The following is a 24,398-nucleotide window of genomic DNA, read 5'->3' as shown; positions in this document are numbered from 1 at the left end:
TTCTTTCCTATGAAACTCTACTGGATAATCACCTGGCCAGTGAGCCACAACAGATGACCTGCGTATGCACACATCCCCTGGATTATTAAGAGTACTTTTTACGCAATGAGTCTGATAAAGGAATCCCATTATCAGACTAAGCAAAGGGATTGCATGAGTGATTTGTTTTGTATTTTACTCATTAAGCACCTTGCTGCTCTGTTTAGGGACAGTCTGTTACTTTAAACACGATTCATCTGAAGACGCTTAGGACATTATTGGACGTGTGAAGGTTTTATGGTTTAGCAGATGCAGTAGTTTTGCTTCTACTGTAAACAATAATATCTGAACTCCACAGAAAAAGAACATATAAAAATATAACATGTTCAACATGAATATGTTTTTGATTTATGATGTCTCTTGCACAATATAAATGATTTGTTGTAGATCTAAAACACAAATGTCTTCCATTTACCCACTGGCTGTAGTTTAAATACAGACTCTATGCCTCCCGAGGGACTTTGGCCTGCTCTGCTTTTTAGAAACTGTAAACCAAACCCAGGTTTCTTGGCTGCTACTTCACAACTCAAAGTTTTAGCTTCCTTAACAGACTTCTGCAGAATTGAGATCTTGAGTTTGCTGCATCCACTCCTTGACCTGTTTGTGCTCTTTCTTTAGCCACTTACTTGTTGCTCTGCTGATATGTTTGTGGAGTTCATTGTCATGCTATTGTCACAACCCATCTTTAGTGTTCTGGCTGAGTGACAAAGGATATTCTTTAAGGTCAGATATGACCCGGTTCTTTGGCTTCTTAATGCAGTGAAGTTATCATTTATCCCACGCAGAAAAACTGCCCCAAAGCATCTTATCTCCACCCCCATGCTAGACCATAAAGAACATTTTGTTTGGGTCATAATTAGCATTTATCTTCCTCTAAACACAGTGGATCAAGCTGATTCCAAAGATCTTCATTTTGGTCATATTTGACCACCACAATTTCTCATGACTTTTTCAGTATAATTTAGATATTATCTTAGGAATTGAAGAAAGGTATGCAGGTAAGCCCTGATCTGGTCATTAACAAACCACTGTCATGTACTATAAGCTGATCTGCAATCCCTTTTTCATGATTAGCTTGACCCTATGAGGCAACATGTTGACAGGATAGTTGATGACCATCCTGTATTTCATTCTTATTGAATTAGTCTCAACAACAGTGTCTCCTTCTCCCCAGGTTATTGTTGTCTATTCCAGCTCTGAGCAGATTTGGTCTGGTCTCTGATGTTCTTTAGCAACTGTCTGGCCTTTCCTGTGGTAGGGAAGATGCTATTAAGGAAGAAATTGACATACAGTACACATGAATTGAACTTGTGGATGGATGGTTGGATGTAGAGGAAATCATTGCTCTGCCATGTTAACAGTAGAAGCATAGCAGTGATAATGCCCCTACTAATTTTGTTTAAAAAATCTTAACCTTAGGAACAAGTTGGGTTTTTTATTCGTACCAAATAAATGTACTTCAATAAAAGGTTGGATGTTTCTGAATTGTCATTGTGACTACTGCAGACCTTTTACTCATCTTTACCAGGGCTGTCAAGAAATGTGGAAGGTTCTATGATTAAACGTAATTAAAAAAAACAAAACATACATCACAGTCAAATGCTATAAATTGTCATATTTGAAAGCACCTAAATCCAGGAAAGTTTTGTTAAACCACAGTTCTTCATGATATGAATATCACAAACTTTGATATTCTGACAAGAATACATTTGCATTATAATTTGTAAATCCTTATGGAAGAGTATATTGTAAATTTATTTAAGTTAAAAAGGAAAGAGAAATCTGTGAGGTTTAATTGACTTATCTCCTTTCTATGTTTTCTTTTGTGTATTTTCAGCTCCTGACCTGGATAAGGGCTGCTTAAGGGCTGCTACTACTTTATGTGACACTCTTCTCATCCAGGTATAAATACAACTAAACCTTTTATTAACTTACCCTGATCTCTGACTGGAGGTCATCACTTTATTTGTGTTTGTTTGCCTCGAGTAAACACGCACACAGTGATCGCATTTGCACTCTGCTACTATAATCTCAATCAGATGTGAAATGACCTCTCAATATCTGTGAAAAAAGTAACGCTAGTTTGGTGCTTGATGGCTGTGTGTGGTGATGACAGCAAACCATTAATATAAAACTGGAAAATTTCTGAAGAAATTTAAACGAGGCCTGCCAAAGTGTGCCTGTCGGTTGGCACACTTCGTGGGCGTTCTGATGCAACAAATTAGCATCAATGCTAAAGTAAGCTACAATGTACTCAATAGCATGTGGAGATTGACAAACGTGTTGAGTAACATGGACTTATGCCATTCAGTATGTTGAAATTAGTGTACAAGTTAAAATGAGCCAAACTGCTAACATTAGCCAAAATGCTGTCAGTAGCATGTGGAGCATCACTCCATTCAGTGTACTAAGCATGGCTAATAAATAAGGAAAATAGCTAAAATCTTCTTTTAGGGAAAAGGCTAATGCTAATGGGGGCAGTGAAATGCAAAGGTTTGTGCTAAGGTTAATTTACTGTCTTGCGCAGCAGGGCAGTGCAATAACCTGAGAGAAAAAAGATAGTAAAGGCTAATATTAGTTAGCACTACCCTGAGAGGAATATTTAGGCTTTTCTTTTGAAATTCCGTTACAAAACTTAACGCGGTGTCACTGTCGCTCCCCGTGATTAAGCTCATAATTACAATCCTCTGTACTGAATAGCTCTCTGATAGCAGACGGTGTCCATAAACAAATTTACTAAATATTGTACAATAACTGAAAACAGAGATGTAACTTCTATCATGAATATAGATTAGCCAAAAACCCTCCAAATTACAATGAAATACTTCTACTTCTGGTGGGCGACGGAAGTATCACCCTTAATCGTTTCCCCAGTAAGCCTCCCAGGAATAAGGTTGATAGAATGTTCAATTCCAATGGTATCAATGACATCAGCGGTTATGACGTCACTCTATGATACCACAAAGGAGTCTCTCTCTTGAATGTAGCTCGCAGACAGAGTTTTCTCAGACCTGTTCCACAGTTCTATCGCGACAGATCACTCTTCAGAGCAAGTTCGAAATTAATTGAAACAAGCGGGATATCGATTCCAGATATTACACGCCTTTCAGAGAAGCAAGAATTTACCACAATATAGACATGAAGCAACAACAGATTGTTTGTGAGCATGAAGCTTTTCCAGCTGAGCTTTCATGGGTCGACATGATGGACCTCAACATCCAAGTCGACTTCGACGCTGTCATTTCTTTTGAAGATGACAGCGACAGCCCCGTTAAACCGGAAGATGAATCAGCAGAGATTCAGGGGGAATCAGGTCCTTCTGGCAACTTTGAGAGTCCAACATCATTGGAAGTCAAGCAGGAAACAACTCCCTCTGCTGGCTTCGAGATTACCCCCTCAGTGGAAGTTGTGGAAGAAACAAGCCAACACGTCATCGATCTCACAAAGCAGGTAGACGATCTTAAAAACGAGTTGCAGAGTAAGATTTTGGATCTCCATGAGGAAAGAGACCGAAGGATTGCATGTCAGGCTGAAGTCAAATTACATCAGGAGGAGATTGAGAAACTGCAAAGGATGGTAGTAAAAGAACATCACCTGCGAGTCAAACGTGAACATGAAAGAAACGTGCCAGAGATTAAAGATGTGTCAAATGTTTCTTGCTCTTCCAAAGTTACAGCTGACAAGAGCATCCTTCAACAGCTGGAATACTTCAAGAGGGAGGCTGAAAAATACGCCTCCCGCAACAAAGGTCTGATAGAAGTCATGGTTGAAGAATACAGAGTGAGACTTAAATACGAGGAGCAGCTCAAAAGTCACACTGAGCAAGCTTCAAAATTCAAAGAACAGGAGGAAACGGTGAAATCTCTGCAGGGTCAGGTTGCAGACCTGAAGGTGAAGTTAAAACTTGCTCTGGAAAACAACCGTCCTAGAGTCTCCACCCAACCAGAGGCCCCCCTGCAAATAGAAGGCTCCCTACGAACAGAGGAGTTCAAGGAAAGAGAGACCTCCAATCAATCAGTGAGGTACGAGGAAAGACAGACCTCCAATCTATCAGGGAGGTCTAACGAAAGACAGACCTCCCATCAACCAGAGAGGTACGAGGAAAGACAGACCTCCAATCTATCAGGGAGGTCTAACGAAAGACAGACCTCCAATCAACCAGGGAGGTACGAGGAAAGACAGACCTCCAATCTATCAGGGAGGTCTAACGAAAGACAGACCTCCAATCAACCAGGGAGGTACGAGGAAAGACAGACCTCCAATCTATCAGGGAGGTCTAACGAAAGACAGACCTCCCATCAACCAGAGAGGTACGAGGAAAGACAGACCTCCAATCTATCAGGGAGGTCTAACGAAAGACAGACCTCCAATCAACCAGGGGTCTCCATGCATAGCGTGGCTCAGCCTTTGCACCGACCCACAGCCAGGTTGCAATCAGAGGAGTCCACGCAAAGCCAAACCTCCACACAAACATGGAGGTCCGAGGAAAGACAGACGTCCATGCGACCAAACTCCACTAGTTGCATGAAGGGGCTTCATGTTGGCGTTGGCGTGAAGGCCAATCTATGCCCGGCTCGGCCTTTACGCCGACCCACCCCCAGGTGGCACTAACCTAGGTCACTATCCAAACCTAGGTTTTGCTAACACTCGGCATTAATTGCTTGATTAATTGATCTCTCTAAATTGTCCTAAGGTGTGAATGTGTGTGTGCAAGGATAAGTGTGTTAGATGATGGATGGATGAATATTTGTTAAAAGTGTCTGACAGTAGAATATGAAACAGAGAATCTGCGAAAATGCATCTGGCTCTGCTACTGTCCAGAAACATCCATGGTTCTGATTGGTTTCTAATGCGTTGAATGCACATTCAACGCATGTGCATTCAACACATTCAACGCATTAGACTACTAGTGTACTGCAGCTACACAATTGGCAGAAAAACACCCTAATATTATATCATTATTGTTTATAATGATTTAGAAAACAAAATGCTGTACAGGTTTGTCAAAACTATTTCGACCCATATTAGAACTTTGCATTGATTTCCTTCATTTTAGTAGCTGCGATTTTGCCTAATCCACACATTTTCCCTAACCCCAAACAATATTAGTCTATTCCTAACCCTAACCCTATCTAAAACTTAATTAGCATCTTACCTCTAAATGTTACCCCTGGCCCAAAGCAATGAGTCCATCATATTAGGACCAAAGCCTGGTCCTAATATGATGGAACTAATGCAGTGTTTCTCAATTCCAGTCCTCAGGCCCCCCTGGCCTTCATGTTTCAGGTGTTCCCCTTCTGCCACACACCTGGATTGAATCTGTGGGTGATTAACATGCTACTGCAGTACTTGATGACTGCAGAAGAGGTCATGCTGTTCTGGAACAGCTGTTCTGAAACAGAGACACACCTAAAACATGCAGAGCAGGGGGTTTAAGGACTGGAATTGAGAAGCACTGACCTAATGTGACACTGGACATATAATGGTGCGTTCACACCAAATGCGTTTTGAGCGTCAGGCGCAGCTGGTTTGCATTCAAAGTCTATGTGGAGGTGCGTCGAGGGCCATTGTGTCGCGCTTCAAGCCTCTAGAGCGGCGCAATTTGAACCGTTTGGAGCGTTTGACACATCTAGCGCATCCAACGCTTCACATAGACTTTGAATATAAATCAGACTCGCCTGACGCTCAAAACGTGTTTGATGTTAATGCATCAGTAGAATGTTCAGTTCTACTGGTAACAATGACATCAGCAGTGATGACATCACTCTTTGATGCATCAAATGAATCTCTTTCTTGAGTGGAGCACACAGGCTGTTTTTCAGACCTGTTCCTGTTTCAGAGTTATAAGTTATGAATCTTCTCCAGGAGTATTGTTCAAATTATTTGAACGCACAGAATCAGCCCAGTACAGGTTCACATTCTCAGGTTAGAGAGACTCACCTGGTATAAAGTTAATTTTTTGGTACTGGAATCACATTTATTAATTTAATCAAAGCATGTCATCATGTCCAGAGCATAGTAGCATTTTGTTGCTTTTGCCACCACTAGATGATATGCATATAAGATATAACATAAACAGCACCATTCAGAGATGCAATGAGTTTATAGCAGCTGTTCCACCATGTCTGTAGTTCTGACGTTCTGCCATCACTGTGGTTCTAAAGAGCAGCTCAGAGAGGCAGACGAAATTCTGTCTATTTTGAGTCTGACACTGTTTTGTGTCAGACTTTTGTTTTGAGTTAAATTTGGCTCGTTTTTTGTTAATTATGTCGCCACAGTTACTCGAAATGCCAACAAAAGTAATAGCTCCCCTCACGGGATTGAGCCGCACGTTTTGATATATATATTGTGAGGGGGCACGCAGCGGTACGAGCCGCATTAACGGTAGTAGGAAGGGGCAGTTATTTTGAGGTGTAGAACAATAGGGGCCCCAATAAAATAGCCACAAATAGTTATTTGTGAAGAAAATGTAACATAAAATGGTCAATTACATAAAATATAAACGAAGTATACTAAAGTTTGTGGTTGTCTATGAACAGTTCTTTCTTTTAAGTTTTAAAATTCCATTTCACCGTTTAAACTTTTATCTTTGTATAACATAAATATGAAAAAGAAACAAAAGAATTATGAGCACTTTTCCCTTTATGGGTTTTGCCCTCCCAACTCTTGAACGTTTCTATCAGGATCAGGTTTATTCTGGCACTTCACTGCCCCATATTTGACATCTTTTTCATAGCTATGCTTTAACTTCTTTAATTATTGCATATCATAGTCTTTAAGATGAAATCATAACTCATTGAAGCAAACTTCCCATGCATGTTTATTTTTGCATTATGATGAAGCCTGCATCATTATCTGTGTGTGTGCTGCATTATTAATGACTTATCCCTCCCTGTCTCCTCCCTGTCTCCTGCTCCTAAAGCTGGAGCCACGTGATTAGAAACAGATACACATAGACTGGCTGTGAATGAAAATTTGACAACAGGCGTTCACGCTCCTCTCCCTTTCCTGTAGCGTACGTTCCTACGGCTGCAGTCACACCGACGCAAAATTAGATGACGAGTGGAGGCGGCAGAGGGGAGGATGTTGGAGTGGAGTGAGGCAGGGCGGGGTTGCTGAGTAACAGAGGCAGGGGAGGGAAGAGGCTGCTTTCACAGGAGACGGATGAAGAGCGTGAATCCACACAACGTGAGTGCCGGCAGTGGATGAGGGAGGGGGGCTTCCAGACTGGATGGGCCCAGCAATGCCTTGATGGAGTATGGGCCAGGTTTTAGGATTCTCCCACTGCCGTAAGTCTTGTTTGTGTTGGTTTCTGTGTGTGCTTGCACAGCGGCGATCTCGTAGATGTGCACAACCCACCTCAGCATCTTTTTCTCACATCATCGTATGTGTTAGCTCATCCCGTCGCCCTCTCTCCTGCTTTTACCTTGAATAAACAATAAATGGATCGCTGCAGTGCAGAGGCACGCTCTTATTGTTTTCATGTCTCTGTTTGCAGGTTGTGTGCAGAAAGCCTTTGCATGGAGTCATGTTCAGATCGTAAATTATTCCTTCCTGAATGCTTCTGTTGTGCTTTGAATTTTTGTCCCCCCCGTCAGTTTGATCTAAAGCTATGTTACAGTAGCTGAGTATTTTCCTATGCTCACACTACTGCTGCACAGAATATGCTGCATTCAGTGCAATGGCTGCCTGCTTGATTTATATACTGGTGTCATGCTGGCAATCTAATGCAGTGAAAGCCTTTTACTTCTGCCAGAACCACTCAATATTCAATGACCTACAGTATGCATTTAGGAGTGATGAACACACTGTGTTCCCTTAGTCTGATATTTTCTATCGGCATTAATATTTGTTAGCCTTAGCAGCATCTTTTCACATAGAATGCAGGCAAGGAAAGAATTATAGTGCATTTACAGTTAGTTCTTGTGTGGTACTGCAGTTTTTATGGGGTTTCTGTGTTTCTGCTCATCTGCAGTACATCTGTGCTGAGCTATATAATGGAACAGTTTATCTCAGTTTATCTTGAGATATTTTTTTATATATCAAGTCAAGTTTATTTGTGTAGCACATTTCAGTGGCCAGGCAGTTCAAACTGCTTCACACCAGAAAAAAAAAACAACATACTACAGCAACCAATAACGGAACAGCAATTGGTTACATTACAGTTTGTTAATGCTAAATGCTAAAATAAAAATCATCAAGCAAATATATATAAAATGTTGTGATTACAGTGGTAGCGTTATTATGAATCAAAGGCAGCTCTATTTTAGGATTTAAAGGCACTCAGTGTTTCGGAAAGCTGAAAGCTGCTTCTCCATGTTTGCTTCTGGTTCTGGTGATGCAGAGCAGAACCAGAACCAGAAGACCTGAGTGGTCTGGAAGCTTGATACAACAACAGCAGATCTTTAATGTATTTTGGTGCTAAGCTGTTCAGTGATTTATAAACTAGCAACAGTATTTTAAAGTCTATTCTCTGAGCTACGGGGAGTCAGTGTAGACTTTAGAACTGGGATGATGTTGGTATCGTCCTAGTTTTAGTGAGAACAGGATTTTGCTAGAAATGTTCTTTAAGTGAGAGAAGGCTGACTTTGTAACTGTTTTTATATGAGACTGGATGTTCAGGTCTGAGTCCACCACTACTCCCAGATTTTGGGTCTGATCTCGAGTTTCTAGCTGTAATAACTGAAGCTGCTTGTTGATGTAACATGTAACTGCTTTCTTCCAGAGGAATATGGCTCTGTGGCGTCCACCCCAGACTCAACACCTCCATGCACCGATGGTAAAAAGCTCTCACCTCTCCTCTGTATTTCACTTAGTTTTTATTTACATATCACAATAACAATGTCGCAATTACCAATTACTTTGATAGCAACATCAAAACAAGTTTCATCTGAAAACCTCATCTATTTCTACCTTTCTTATGTCAGAAAAAAGAAAACAGAAATGGCTCTTGCTGATCAAATAAACTGCTTGGTGTTAGGACTAGTGGAAGACATTGTCTTTGTAAATCAGTGACTGCCTGTCTTGATTTGTATCCAGGCGGCAACGAGGAGTCAGAGATGTGCGATCTGCAAACAGCCAGAGAGTGGTCCGACGATGACGATGAAGAAGTGGAGACAGGAGATCCGGACGACGACGAAGGACAAGCTTCCTCCCCGTCCATCTGGGGTACTCCTCGCCAGCACTCCTTCGAGCTGACCTTCTCTTACATCGCCATCGCAGAGGCCGAAGCGGTTGGGAGTTCGCGCCACCATCGTGAGCGACGCAGGGGCGTCCCCCGGCTGGGACGCGCTCCTTTGATTCGAACTGACACACTGGAAATGCTGTTAGACTCCCCTGATGTGGACTGGGAGCCACAGGGGTTTCTCAATCAAGATGAAGAAGAGACATCAGAGGCTAGAGCGCGGGAGTCAGAGGAACCAAGGACAGCAAGCCCTGTGGGAAGAAGGGAAGGGGAACAAAGGGAAACTCTTACAGTGCAGCCCGCTCCTGAAACTCTGGACTCAAAAAGTGAAAGGACAAATGTGGGAGATGGACCAGAAGAGAGCGCAAGTCAGATTGGTCAACGAACTTCTGAGATCCAGCAACACAGTTTCTCACAGATAGCTCAGGGTAAGAAGTAGAAGCCACAAAGACTTGGATGTTTCTTTGATCATCAGATGCATAAATTATTTCCCCAATTCATCTTTCAACCTTTTAAAAATTATTAGATGAAAGATTTTTTTTTTTGTTTTGTTTTTGTTGTAGTTTTGAGAAACTACAACAAAACATACAAACATATACAAATGCTGTATATGTTTACTCCTGGCGCTGTCAGTGTTCAGCTCATCCCTCCTGTCTGCAGCCATTAGTATCAAACGTTCATGAACTCCGAGCTAATTATAAACTCTGACACTCAATGACCTTTTTCTTCAAGGGGTTCTTCATTTCATGTGGCACAGACAAGCAGAGTATGACATCAAGCCAGATGTCAGAAAGCCCTCACATGAATTGAATGCTTGTTATTTTTTACATACCAACACACTCACTGGCCACTTTATTAGGCACACCTTACTCGTACGAGGTTGGACCCCCTGTCTACCTTAAGAACCGTCTTAATGTTTTATGGTATAGATTCAAAAAGGTGTTAGATACCTTAGAGATTTTGGTCCACATTGACATCAACTTCTATCCTGCAAATCTCTTGCTCTGTCTCATCCCAGAGATGCTCTTTTGCATAGAAATTAGTTGACTGAAGAGGCCATTGGTTTTCAGCGACCTTTAAAACATCATGTTTAAAACCATTTAAGACCTGCGCTTTATGCCATGAAGCGTTATCCTATTGGAAATATCCATGAGAAGATAGGTAGACTGTGGTCGTAAATCGTTAAGTATGCTCAGAAACAATATTCGAGCAGGCTGCTGCATTACGATGAAGTTGAATTGCTAGAGGAGCCAAAAGTATGCATACACCATTAGACTTCCACCTCTATGCTGCTCCATTAATACAAGGCAAGGATCAGTGCTTTAGAGTTGCTTACCCCAGAAGCGAGAGACCACACCGTCTGATTGTTACACATGAAATCAAAACTCCAATTGTTCAAACAGTTGTTGTCCAATTTTGATAAGCTTGTGTGTATTGTAGCTAAAGTTTCATTCCCCCTTCATAGTCATTCAAATCTCCTTTCTTCCCCGTTCTGGTGCTCGGTTTGAACACAGAGTCGTTTTCACCATGTCTAGATGTCTAGCCTCTGTCATGTGATATAAGTGTTTAGAATAATTTGAAGACGTGTACCTAATAAAGTGCCTGGTGAGTACATATTGTAAGGCATTACATCATCAGATTTGTGAGATTTTCTCGTTACTGGAGTTGATGTCACACAACAGAAAAAATGATTCTGCAGAGTTTAGGAGACACAAAGAAAGAGCTGCATTTTTGTAACGGTGCCTGTAATTTATTTACTTTATCACCATGGTGACATCAGCTTCTGTTTCCCGGCAGCAGAGGATTCACCAACCTCTGAGCCCGAGTCTCCCGTCACCTTGGAAACCATTTCAGTCAAGCTGCTCACCTCTGTGCGACCCACAGACCCAGCGCGCTCGTCTGCGGCTTCCATAGGCCACAACTCTCAGGAACAGCTGCTCAGAGATCACTGGTTTTCAGCACCGGACCTAGCAGAGGATCTGACTGTATGCATCCACATAGCAGGTACAGGATTACATCACTACGTTTTACTAACTTTTTTTTTTTCATATCTGCCTCCACAGATCTTCTGTGTTTTACGTTATTTTTGCTCAGATTCTTCCTCGCAGCTCATAAGTCAACGCTTTAGTCAAAGATACGCTCAGATTTCCCTCTCAGCATGTACCTTCAGGGGCAGGCGGGCAAGAGACCCTGGCTGTCCACTGTCTCCATAGTAACCAACTCTCTCGAGGTTTCAGGAATGATGAGCTAATTGCAGAGGAAACATTCCAGGCTTTGGCTGACTTTTTCAGGCAGGCACACCAATGAAACCGCTATCGGTGTGTGTTGTCTGTCTCAGAAACTAGGGCGAGTGTGTGTGTGCAGTTTCTTTGTATGCAGATTCGTTGGCGCAAGTTGGAAGTTCTTGAGTGAGTGAGGCAGAGAAGGGGATCATTAGAGATAAGATTCAGTCATCATGCTTGGTGGGTTTTCAAGTGGACTATTGCAGTGGTCAGACAAAGGCTCTGTCTCATTTAGGTGAGGGAGGGATTTAAAGCCTGCTGATAATTTTGTGGTCAGACAGATAGTGTAGATAGTCTTAAATAAATAGGTCACATGCAGAGTGTCCACATGAGAATTGTCCTTCTTTTTATTCTGTTACTTCAGGTACCAAATATCACATCTGAATATACAGTATGTTTGCAACAATTAAAATTTGACACTGCTGAGTGGAGAAAAACAAAATTCTTGAATAATTAAAAAAAATGTTTTGCTAGTTTAAAACTTTATTTTGGTCATAAAGGGTTTTTAACTCTGGTTTGCTAAATATACCATGTATATAAATTTAATTAAGTTAAGCAAACTTTGGCTTTAAAAAAAAAACAGAATTAACTCTTCTCTGGTAAATGACAGCTAAATGGCAATTATTACTTCTTCTCATTGGACTTTGCTTTAAAAGCTGATCAATTTCAAAACAGTGACAAAAAGACAACTCTATGTTCTCTGGCAGGGAGGCTTGAATAGTGGAGGGTGATTCTGTGGAGCAGCAGATTATTTTGGGCTGTTAGGCCTTTGCAGGGGTGAGTGAGCATTGGACGGCCAAAAACAGCTCAGGGAGGAGAAGGGAGTTCGTTCAGTGGGGGAGACAGAAAGAGGCAGGGGGAGTTAGGAGAGGGAGAGACTGGAACAGCGACCAAACATGGCCAGTAAAGGTGAGACATTTTAAAGAAATTCTAATTTTTTTATACCTGTATAGTTAAAGTGCAGGGTTTGAAGTGTTAAGCCAAAATCAGGAGAAGAAAATATATTTGATTTAAGTTAATATAAAACAAAAGAAAAGGTAGTTCAAAGAAGCAGAGATCTCTCATCTCCCTTAGATCAGTTTACGGGCCAGTTCCTTTGAAACCGAATAAGACAAGCTACAGGTGTGTTTGACTTTAGGCTGATGAGCTGCTCAGGATAACTAGCTGGAATCTGTATCAGTGGTTTCAATTCAAAATAAATGTTTGCCATTCAAATGAGTTAAAACGGTGCTGTTATGGTATTAGACAGCTGTTTCCTGGCTGGCTTGATTTTACTGCTTTAGGCTGAACAGCTGGGGCATGCGCAGACATTTCAGTGGACTAGTGAACAGGCGGACATGACCTGAGTGAGAATAAGAAAATGAATGGATGGTTGCTTTGAATAGACATTGCCTTGAAGTTTATTTTATTTTCACTCAAAGTTAAAAATAAACCCATTCTTTGTTCTCATTGTTATACTGACTATTCCTTTATTGATTGCTGGTTACAATTATTTTTCCTTATATTTGCTTCCTTCAGGCAAGCAGATACAATTGTATATTTACAGTCATATTTAATCAATTCAAATATTTGTTCCACCGAGGCTTGTATGATCAGATTAAACATTCATTTTAAAATAATAACCTTTAAATAGATTTTAAACATAAGTTTCATTAAGCTCACATTTCTGTGTAAAATGTTATTTTTAATTGGTCTGATGTGATATACTAAATCACATTTGTCATGTTTTCAAATAACCTACATGTCCCTGCTAATCTACTCTCACACTTGTTTTAAAGGACCTACTGCCATAAAATAGCATCTTCCCCTATTACAGATCTCTTCTGAGTTCTGTTACGCTTTAGGCCAAACCAAAATTTTCTCTCTTTTTGGGAGTCGTTCAGAGGTGGACTTACCTGCTGGTGTCGCAGATTATTGTCAATCTGCATTATCCAAGTGAACCTGAGCTCTTAGGTCACAAATTGATTGCAGGACATTCTTCTACAGGATTCTCTGGTTCCATCCATTACTCAGGATGTTTTTTAGCCAATGAGATACAAACCTTTGAGTTATTTTTGGTCAGTTTTGTTTTTGTTACTGGGACTTTCCCATCCTGCATCCTTCTTAGGATCATAAATGTTACAGAAGCAAGCAAAGCCTACAGTTCCTTAAATATTGTTTTGGGATTTTTGGGATGAGCTGGTAACATGCTTTTTAAATTTTTTGTAGGCTGGCTACCGTTCCATGTTTTCTACGTTTGTGGGTAATGGTTGCCATTGTGGTTCACTGGAGTCCCAAAACCTTAGAAATGGCTTGATGTCAGTTACTTTGTCACACATTCATAAGACTGGGGTATAATGTAGTGATTTTTATATCTTTTGGCCTACTTCATGGTGTTGGGTTGGTGCTATTTTAGTTGCCAGATTCAGCAGTAAACCACTGTAAAAGTGAAATAAAAAATTGTAGTTGATCGCTGTTATGTCATGCGGATAATTTTTTACATAACATGCGAAAGGTCCAGGAAGCACTAATCCCTTTACTGCATGAAAACATATGTAGAAAAGTTCATTTTGTATTTAGTAAAGTTGTTTCATCTGATGTTAAATATTATCACGTTTGAGTGATAAAAGCAAAAGCATGTAGAAATCTGTGAGGGAGACGCAAACTCAAGCAAAAGTACTTTTGAAAATGGGTGAATATAAGATGAAAACAACCTCTAAAGTTTATAAAAGAGTTTGCACTGAATGTGATGAAGGATTTATAATGTTTCTCTTAATACTACTTCACACCCATGGTTCTCCAGTTTATTCCATCCTCAACTCTCACCTGCAAACAAATCCTTTACCCATGTAATTGCTGATATTATTGTCCAGATATTAAAGTGTAGCCTGATGCAACTGATTCTGTCAGGATTTGTTATTAACTGTGGTCATATAACCACATTTCCTTAAAGTAGACTAGCAGTAAATTGTAGAAAAATGCTTTAATTTATTGTCTGTCAATGTAGGTACGAAACATCTCCAAAGTGGTTCCTACTTGGTGTATTATAACAATGAACCATACCTGAGCAAGTGGCTCCCCTTCTTATCTGAGAAAGCTGGGCACAAAATGATCAAAAACTGTCAAAGTATGAAGTTATGAAAGCAAAAAGGGACAAAGAGCCAATAACATGTGATGGTTGGTTGACGGTGGTTCACGATGTATTTTTTAATTTTTGTTCTATTGTGCTACTTTGTGATTTTATGGAAAACTTGTTTGCCACAGATATGCTTATTTTTAATTGTGCTGCTTCTTCATTAGTATATGAGATTAGAGATTAAATAGTTCTGCTCGTCGGTGTGTTGAGCATCGCTCAGAATGACAGCTAGAAGAACTATTGCAGGGAAGTTGTGGGAATGAATTGAGGCGTTATAAATAACCCATCCACTGACAATGCTCTCTCTTCAAAGAGGCTTCCATGAGTACTTAGCTTTTCATCCTGTCTGTTTGACAGAGACCCAGAAGTCTGTCTACACAACACACTATCGCATAAAATCCCTGTTATAATTGGTTGTGTGTGTATATGCATATGGAAAAACCCTCAGTATGTAAATTTAAATAGTATGTTTACTAAGTTGCTTAATATTCATGAGTGCATAATCCCTAAACTGCAAGAAAATATTTTAAATTATTTAGTTCAGAGATTGAACAAAAAATCCCCCCTATGGGACAGGAAAAGCAGCTACAGTTCAATGAAAAACTGCAGCAGGTTTTCAGAAAGCCTGAGGAATCATTGATCAAGGTCACTCTTAATTGTTAAATTAAAATTTGCCTTACTGGAAGCAAATTATAAAGAAATGAGGCCTGGCTCAAGGCTTTTGCACAGAACCTGGATATAATTGTCTCTAGCAGTGTGAGCAGTCCTGGGGGTTCAAATCTCAAACAAGACCCAGTTTGTTATATTTAGCCTCCAAGACTAAAACAAGGCGAAATTGCTTTAATATGAAATAGACAGAGACCAAAAAGTTAACGTTAAAACTGTATATATTAGCGATGTCTGATCCAACGGTTCCTGGGAGACAATGAAACCATCAGGGTTCAGATTGTCGGGTGCAGACGGCCTGACATCTGACAACAGGTGGTGGGAATTTAAATTCCCTTCAACTGCTGGCTTTTTTCCCCTTTGAAGGCTAAATTCAGCCAAGGCTTGAGCCTGTAGCTGCTGGGTGCTATCTCAACTTGATGACAAAAATACCTTTTTTTTTCCCCCTTAGTGTTTTTCCCTCCTTATTCTTTCTTCTCAATAATATTCCTTTTCCTCCTCCTCTGTCTAAGTACACCCATTTTAAGACAGAGAAATGAAACACTACATAATATTTTGTCATAATTTATAGACAACGTTGGATATTAGAGGTTCTTGGCAATTTATCGAGTACCTGTATTCCGACCTCATAAATAATTTCAAAATGTAATTACACTAAAATGTTTGATTACATTTAGAGCACAGAACCACTTTTGTCTGTCAACTATCATTTCTCTGACAATTGTTTTCATTTACCTGTCTATCAGTGATGGACCTCATCTACTGGAAGGACACAGAGAGAAGTGGCCTGGTGCTCACAGCCTTGGTGGTGGGCTTACTTTCCCTGTTTCAGCTCAGCATCATCTCTGTGGTCTCCACCGTCTCCCTGGCAGTCATGTGCTTCACCATCTCTGTACGCATTTACTACCAGTTTCTCCACATCCTCAGCTGGGGGGACGGAGAACATCCTTTCAAGTAAGATGATTTCCTTGAAACGTTCGTGCAGTTTTAATACTCAGATTATTTCCCTGAGTCCTCCAGTGGATCAAGTATTGAGACACACAGGAAATACAGATTCCCTGGAGTTGGACACCTTCATGTTTTAAATGTGCCACTGTATGTAAAACGATGTGCAGAAACTTATTAATCTTTTTTTTTATTGCATCTAAAACAGGTTGGATATTGCATAATGAATATTTACTGTCTATATTACAACTGAGCTTTGTTAATGAATTATTTTTACAATAATATTGAGTTGACTGAGGACTCTTGAGGCCTATACTGCCTCCTTAACAATTAGCTCAACATATCAGTATTTTAATTATATTTGAGTTAATTTGTTGTGTTTCTATCAGGTCATACTTGGATCTTGACATCAGTTTAAGTGGAGAGCAGGCTGACATCTACATGAAAAAAGCCATTTCTCTGGCTCTGTCTGCTGTTGATACCCTGAGGAGGCTGTTTTTTGTAGAAAATCTTTTTGAATCCCTCAAGGTAAGCTAAGCATGCTGATTTAATTACATTCACTCTATTTGTCTACGTAGTTTTGTTTGTATTGGCCGTTGTTTGTGCATGACTGTTTAGTCTTTTAGTACGAGAAACTATTTTAATGAACCCGTGTTGTTTTGCTTTGCTTTGAACCTCTAGGACTCATTAACCTAAACATCTACATGGCTACATGTTCTGTCATTTTGCTCTTGTTATCAGTCATATTCCATCATTCCAGCTCCGTGGTTCCCTGGTCACAGCATCGTTACTCATACTCAAACAAACACAGGCGCTGTCACCTTTTAAGATATAATCATTTTGGAGAACGATCCGGCACAATCAAATTAAACAGTATTAGAAGCACATTGTCCGCTACCAATGCTAAGTTATTATTTTTCTGCCAGCGTCATATATTTACTGGGATAGTAAAGTATGGTTTCACAATCTGACTGCCTCTTATTTAAGCTACTTCAATATGATAAGCTTTGATTATTCTTTTTAGAATAATTTTGAATGACTAGAGTTAATTTTGTTAGCCATTAATGTATACTGATTCACACCTGTTGACTGCATAACAACTAAAAAATGTAAATTATGAACTTGTTTAGGTTCTCATGTTATTCCTAAAGCTTAGTAGTGACTCATGTGTTCCCGTCCCCCTATAAATACTAAATATTTTTAGTATTTAGTTTTTGATTGGTATTGTTAACAATTGTAAACAATTGGTATTGTTTACAATACCAATCAAATGGATTCAGGTCGCTTGTTTACTGAATCCATTTGTTTCAGCAAGGGAAGCGTGTTGGTGTAACTTCCTTCCTAGTTACTACCTCGTATTTCACCACCTATCCCATACCTGTCAGGATGATAGGTAGCTGGTAGCTGAACTTGTAGCCAAACTTGATTGACAACTTCACTTAAGGACCAGCTAACTACTATTAACAACACAACACTGGAGCAGGAATGATGTAGTATAGTTACAAACTCACGTCAGGGCTGAGTTTGTAATGTAACGATTTAATAAGACAGGAGAAGTGTTGTCTGAGAGGGACAAGTTGGAAACCTCATCCGGCACCCTAAAGTGCTGTAGCCAGGTCCAACTACGCGTGGTCATCGTTATAGATAACCATTTTTGACTAAACGATGCACAAAGTCACCATTCTTATTTTTGCTGACTACTTTAGAACGCAATTCTATTGCAGCGAGCTGTGCAGTGACTGTAAAACTAAAATCTGATAACATTCTCCATGTAACGTGTTCATGTTTTACACGTACAAAGACACCGCCATTTCACAAAAAGCACGGCATTAAAATGTGTTTTTTTTGTGTGAGAATAGTGTTTTTTATTCACACGTACAGCTTAAAAAATAATTTATATTGTAGAAAAATGTTTTAAAAATGTTTTTTTTTGCCACATTTCAATAAACTAAAGATCTTTAATATATAGATTTATTTCACAAAGGATGAAGTATTTCAAGCTTTTATTTAATGTAATCTTGATAACTACTTTTTTTAATTTCTGGAAAAAAACAAACAGTTTTTATCTGTACTTGTGTGTTGAGATGTTTTATTGCCCATACATTTTCAGGCATTTTAAGGGGTCTGGCTCTAAAATATGACAAAAATGGTCCCTGTTACATTCACCTTTATTGTGGTAGAAAGTGAACACCTCATTTTCTAATTTTAGTCATTAATTTTGGACAGAATGGAAATATTTATAGCAAATGACAATCCATGAGAGTTGGTTGAGTCCAGAACCTCCTGGCCAACTGTGACCCTGCTGGTATGCTAAATGACACACAGCAGTCAGCACACAGAGACCCCCGGGATAAGATGGAGCCATTTTCCATGTGAGACGGGGGTGTCCCATATCCGATGAACTGGATCCTGTAACCAAGACTGAGAAACCGACAGCCATTAGATACTGTGAGCGTAGCATTATGGAAGATACTGACACAGACTAGCCTGGAGAAAGTTGGATGACGTTCTAAAACTAGAAGTCAGTTTAAAAGAATGTTAGCTAAACCTGTTTGCATGTCTTTGATGAAAGTAGAATAAAATATCTTTATTTATTTTTTTTATTCTGTTTTATCTTTCTTAAATCTCTAGTTCCTGTTTCTGATGTACCTTGTCACATATCTGGGAGGCCTTTGCAATGGCCTTACCATCCTCATCATCAGTAAGAAACTGAAATCCTCACTAGAGACATAAAATGTCTCAGTAAACCCTGTGGCTCACACATGAACCGTTTCTTCCTTTCCTCTCAGGTGTGATTGCTCTCTTTTCTTTGCCCCTTTTCTATGAAAAACGGCAGGTAATGCATTTTTCATACAACAACATAAATATCAGTTTCAACACAACAGATTCATATTTTTTTTGTGCAAACTGTGATGTTATAGGAGCAAGTGAATGGCTTTATTGGAAAAATTCAGGCCCAAATTGACAGCGTGAAGGACTTGTGAGTATGGCGCCATCTTTTGACACTTAATTGCTTCAAGCACAGCCACACAACTGTTTTCTTATGACTGTAGTTCACAGTAAAGCTTAAATGCACACTTGTTTTTCAAATTGGGGAGAGAGGGCAGGATTTCCCACAAAAATACTTTAACTTTAGATGTTTTGCTTTATTTTATTGAATGTTCGTAAATAAACCATTAAATAGACTTGGTGATATTGTCCATATTTACACAATGTTTGTCATCAGTCCATAGAATACCTTTCCAGAAGTCTGGGTGAATAACAAGGGTTTTTGAGGGAAATGTGAAGACATCTGCGTGCATCTTGATCAGCTGTGCGTCTCATTTGTGGAAATCATTGGATATCATTTTTAAATAGTCTCTAGCTCTAAGCCATGTTTTCTCTGTACCTGTATAATTGCTCTGATCATGTTCACTGGAGTCCCAAACAGCTAGAAACGGCTTTGTAACAATTTCAAAATTGATAGAAATGAATTACGTTATTTCTAATCTTCTTGAATGTCTCCAGATCAGAGGAATGTGTTTCTTTTCTTTTTTGCGTCCTTTACCCAACTTCATGTTGTCAGACAGGTTCTAGTTAAGTAGTTTCTTGATTCTGGTATTATCCAGACATGCTAGTAAATAACTGAGGTTTTTTTCTCCCCCAAATAGAATTAGGTTAATCACAGCAAATTAATGATTTAACAAATGAAGGATAACTTCGTTATCCTATAACTTCCACCTAATATTCTTGTTTTAAAGCTGTGATTTGTCTTTGCATAGATTATCTTTATCAGATATCACATTTACTTTGACGCTCTTGAAAAGATAAATGTGACCAGAACAGAGCTCTGTAGGGGAACCATTTTTATGTCAGTCTCTAGAGCTAAAGTTGCAGTATTGTGTTTTTTAAGCAGGCTGTAATTGCAGGAGCACTAACCCCTCCTCTCTCTCTCAGTCTGCGAAGACTTGCCCAAGGCGGCGGCCCTCCTCCTGATACAACTCCTGGTGGTGCCAAGCCTAAATCCCAGTAAAATCTCCTGGATAACAACTGTAGGAGACGCTACCAGAGTTGCAGATTGCCACTCAATGTCTTACTCAGCAGTCTGTCCCTTAGACCTCCAGCAGATGGCGCTGCAGAAACTGGGAACCTGAAGAAAAGAGCAATGACGTTCTGTGTACTAAGACTGTGTCTCATTTCTAGAGGTTAGAGGATGACTCTCAGATGCTCTTAAGGTGAAGTAAGAGTTAATGGATTCTGGGTGAAAACAATCTGGTAACATCATTTTTGGAAACATAATTTTAGCGTTATAAAGGAGATTCGATGAGCATCTTAGTTAGAGCTGTTGTACTAATGTGCTAAAGAATGTGAGTGGGAATTTCTCACCCCGACTCGGTCAGTCAGGCGATTTAACGTATATGAGAGGACAAAAACAGGGATCATCATGGCAGCATAAAATTACCACATCTACTTCTTCTTCTTTCAGATACATTTTCATCCTCACGACTGTTAATCTGCATGAATGCCAGCGTATTGTTTTGAATGTGTGCGTCTGCTCTGGCAAATTTGACTGAATATGAATCTGTTGGCCCCAATTAAAACAAATTTCTTCTTTATTTTCTAAAATGTTCTTTTTGTTGTCACCCCAGCTGTCATTCACTTTCCTTTACACTCCTTCTGTGACTTTGGTTTTTGCTTCGCCCTTTATAGGTGCAGCGAGAAAGCAGAAGGATAGATGAGATTTGCAATAATTTTGCTTAATGCCATGCACCTGAAGTGGAAGCCAAATCATGTGCTCATAAGTTCTGACGTGATGTTTTAGTTGCTGTGTGTTTAGTGAAAAGTTTAATATTTTAAACAGTCCTCCTAGTGCTCTTATTGTGCTCTTCTCCAGCTGTTGATGAACTCTGAAAAACCGAGCAAGCGACATACAGCAGGTGCCTTTCTGACTGCAGGTGCATGATATCATCACAGTACTTACAGCGACCATGTCTCTGACCATCACCTCACACAGAATGCTGTTTTGTGCGATTACCTTATTATACATACCCGTGTACGCGGGATCCTAAACGGAATTGTAACAAAATCAGTTTCAGGAATCTCAAAAGTATTCAGGATGTTCAGCTATATAAATTCACACTTTCTTTCAGCTAATGCTTCAAAGCGCAACATTATTCCTATGCCTTACTGTTACCCAGCTCTTACATCCTAAAGAGAAGCAAAGACGTGTTAGGAGATGTATGATGGCCAGTATGATGGCCTGTAAGCCTCAGACATGCTGATGCCTATAAATGACCCTTAGTAGTTGAAAACATATCTCTTCCTTTGTGTTTTTGGCTTAGAGTTAGGATTATTACAGCATTATTCCAAAATGTGCTCAATGTGTTACTCAGCAATGGCGTCTAGATGTATGGTGCCTTGCAAAATCATATATATCTACTGGACCTATTCACATTTTTGCCATGCTGCAATCAGAAACTTCATTGTTTGATTGGGATTTTATGAAATAGACCAACTCAAGCTCAGTTTGATTGGATAGAGTATCTGTGAACATCGGTTTGCTACAGATTCTCCACTGGATTTAGGTTTGATCGTTTTCTGAGCCATCCTAACACATGGCTATTTTTTGATCTGAAACATTTTATTGTGGCTCTAGCTGTATGTTTGGAGTCAGAAGGTGAACATTTTCCCCAGCAGCACAGTGTTTTGCAGTCTAACATGACATTTACTGTGATTCTTCTGTATTTATCACTGTTATCAACTCTCAGCAGCTTCTGTCTTAAGGGGGAAGGTAGCAAGGATAACTTTTCCGTTAACAGATTTTCCCACCAGAGCTGAGGTCCGAAGTTATCACGGCTGCTTCTGATTAATTTTCTCCTTGTCTGACCTGGCAGTGAACCTCCATGTTTTGGTGGCTTTGCAGTCATGCCATTCTCTTTACATTTTTTTAGTCATTGAGCTAAATAGTGCATCGTAAGAGAAAAGTGCAAAGCTTATTTTGTAAGCTAAACCTGATTAAAGCTCCTCCTCACCTTTGTCCCTGACCGGCCTTCTGTGCTCCTTGGTCTTTATGATGCTGTTTGTTTTCTTTCACAAATTACAGACTGCTTTGCATTGGTCTGTCACATAAAATCTCAACAAGTTACATAAAAAAGTGTAGTTACAATATGATCAAATTCAGCCTATACCATATTGCCCCACTATATGCCTCTTTTGCTAGCTTTTTAGATATTAGCATTAAACATGAAGAATAATTAAGAATTGGTTTTCCACTTTGCCTCAGCATCTTTCCTAACATTTTTCTCTGGACGAATTAATATCAGCTCCTGCGCATAAAATGAGTGCAAGCCAAGTTTACTGACAATGACTTTCCTGCGATTATGCCTATAAACATGTTTGTGTTTCTGGAATTAAAATGAGCGTTACTCCCAAAACAACTCTAATACATCCTGGTTCAGTCACTTGATCTATTCCTACAATTAAAACATTAAAATATTGTCTTCATCTTGTGCTCTGTTATTTACGTTTCCCCCAGCGTCTCAACCCCTCTGGATACAGGGTTATAAATCCAAACCTGACGAGACATTTAGTCCTTTTAAAACCAATGACGGTATGCATTGTAGTTGTACACCAATTATTTTGTATTCTGGATCACCAGACTTTTATCCTTTGAAGAATAAACACGTAAAACTCTCTCTTTGTCTGACTTTTTCAGATGTTGCATAAGGGGAAATCCTCAGAAACTGTTAGATGTGTCACATAATTGAACAAACCTGCACTTCAATCAGACCCATTTTAGCCTAAATACAACAATCTCTCATCACAGTGACAGTTTAAGGTAGATTAAATTTGCTGGTGTAGCACTTTTCTTGGACCTCCCAGCTTTTTTATATGCAGATACAGAATTCCTGAGGACAAAGGGCCAGTGGCAAAGACCACCCAGAACAGAACCACATATCTGATGTTTGCTGTGTATGCTGCATTTTGTACATTTTAGAAAAATCCCATAAATACAGATATTTTGATATGCAAGCATCATCTAAACACTGAGCCCTATAATATATGCTCATCCTTACATCCTCCTCCTCTTTATATGTGGGTGCAAAATAAACCCAATCAACCTTGTTCGTCTCCAGTTCTAGTTGAACTTCTCGGATTACAAATTGAGACTGATCGATTTTAAAACCGGCTTCACTTTCGTGTATTTAACTGTGAGAAGTCCAAATTATGTTACAGATGATTTACTTAAACAAGTTCACACAACACTCCTCAGTCTCTATAGTCTCACAAGCATTTTGGAGTGATGAATGGGAGGATGCAATGTTTGATTCAGAGCTCTATAACTTTTAATCTGAATGGGAAACTAAAGGATTAGCAGAGGCCTTGATGGTTATTCGACACCACACTGCAGTTTTGAGGCAAATAATCTGACAGAAGAGCTGTAAGCTTTTAAAACAAAAACTGAACAAACGTTTACGTTTGTACTCATTATGAATAAAGACTTAACCATAAGTAGGTTAATCAGTGGCCCGAAAATATTAAATGTGAATTTGAAAACTTCTAAAAGGGCAATGTACACGTTGTACCCACCAGGTGGCAGCAAACGTTTCTAAACTCAACCTTGTCTGTTGAGATCTGAGGAGGTGAAACATGATCACCTGAGCTACATGACAGCGTTTGAAACGACCCAATCAGAGGGCCAGTCCGTTTAGATCCGTCTATCAGTCGATAGGCAGTTCTTTTTTATACAGTCTCGGATGCTTTTAAATAGGCCAGGGAGTCTGAGTCAGGATGAGGTTTCAGTTCATATGACATGTTGAAAATTAACATCCAGGTGGTTTGTAGCATGTCGCTGAAGACGAGTCTGGACATGCCCGCTCCAGATAAAACAGTGACCTCACATCAGTTGTGTTGCTAGCTTGTATTTTAACTACTTGAGACAAACTACTCAGGTAAGTTAGGAAAAGTTTTAAAGTGTAAAAGAAGGTAAGGTAGGTAGCAGAGCCTGCCTGTGGTATAAGCAAACTAGACTGCTACTTAGAGCCACCAAGATGACAGGGGGGCTCAAAGCCTACTACATTTTTAAACAGTAATAAGATATAATCATCAGACTGTGTGGGCATAAAATAGTTTCCGGAAACTGTTCCTTTTTTAATTTAATAAATAAAGCCAATATGATTGTCAAACA

At 39.6% G+C, this 24,398-nt stretch overlaps 1 protein-coding gene across 3 annotated transcripts; it reads left to right on the top strand.

Moving 5' to 3' along the window:
* Nucleotides 1-7,025: 7,025 nt before the first annotated feature.
* On the top strand, nt 7,026-22,905 carry LOC102230126 (reticulon-2-like). 3 transcript variants are annotated; one of them, XM_023351990.1, is made up of 10 exons: nt 7,026-7,328; nt 8,765-8,818; nt 9,079-9,651; nt 11,024-11,227; nt 16,033-16,240; nt 16,621-16,759; nt 18,863-18,932; nt 19,021-19,067; nt 19,153-19,211; nt 20,168-22,905. In XM_023351990.1, exons 1-10 carry the CDS (start codon nt 7,298-7,300, stop codon nt 20,241-20,243), a joined length of 1,461 nt encoding a protein of 486 aa, XP_023207758.1. In that variant the 5' UTR covers nt 7,026-7,297; the 3' UTR covers nt 20,244-22,905. The 3 variants fall into 3 exon arrangements, with proteins under 3 accessions (XP_023207758.1, XP_005804210.2, XP_023207759.1); XM_005804153.3 differs by having other exon boundaries at nt 11,021-11,227; XM_023351991.1 differs by lacking the exons at nt 7,026-7,328; nt 8,765-8,818; nt 9,079-9,651; nt 11,024-11,227 and adding an exon at nt 12,341-12,414.
* The last annotated feature ends 1,493 nt before the right edge of the window (nt 22,906-24,398 follow it).

Source organism: Xiphophorus maculatus, chromosome 18, assembly GCF_002775205.1.
Source record: "Xiphophorus maculatus strain JP 163 A chromosome 18, X_maculatus-5.0-male, whole genome shotgun sequence".
Classification (NCBI taxonomy): domain Eukaryota; kingdom Metazoa; phylum Chordata; class Actinopteri; order Cyprinodontiformes; family Poeciliidae; genus Xiphophorus; species Xiphophorus maculatus.
This window is presented reverse-complemented; position numbering and strand designations above follow the sequence as displayed.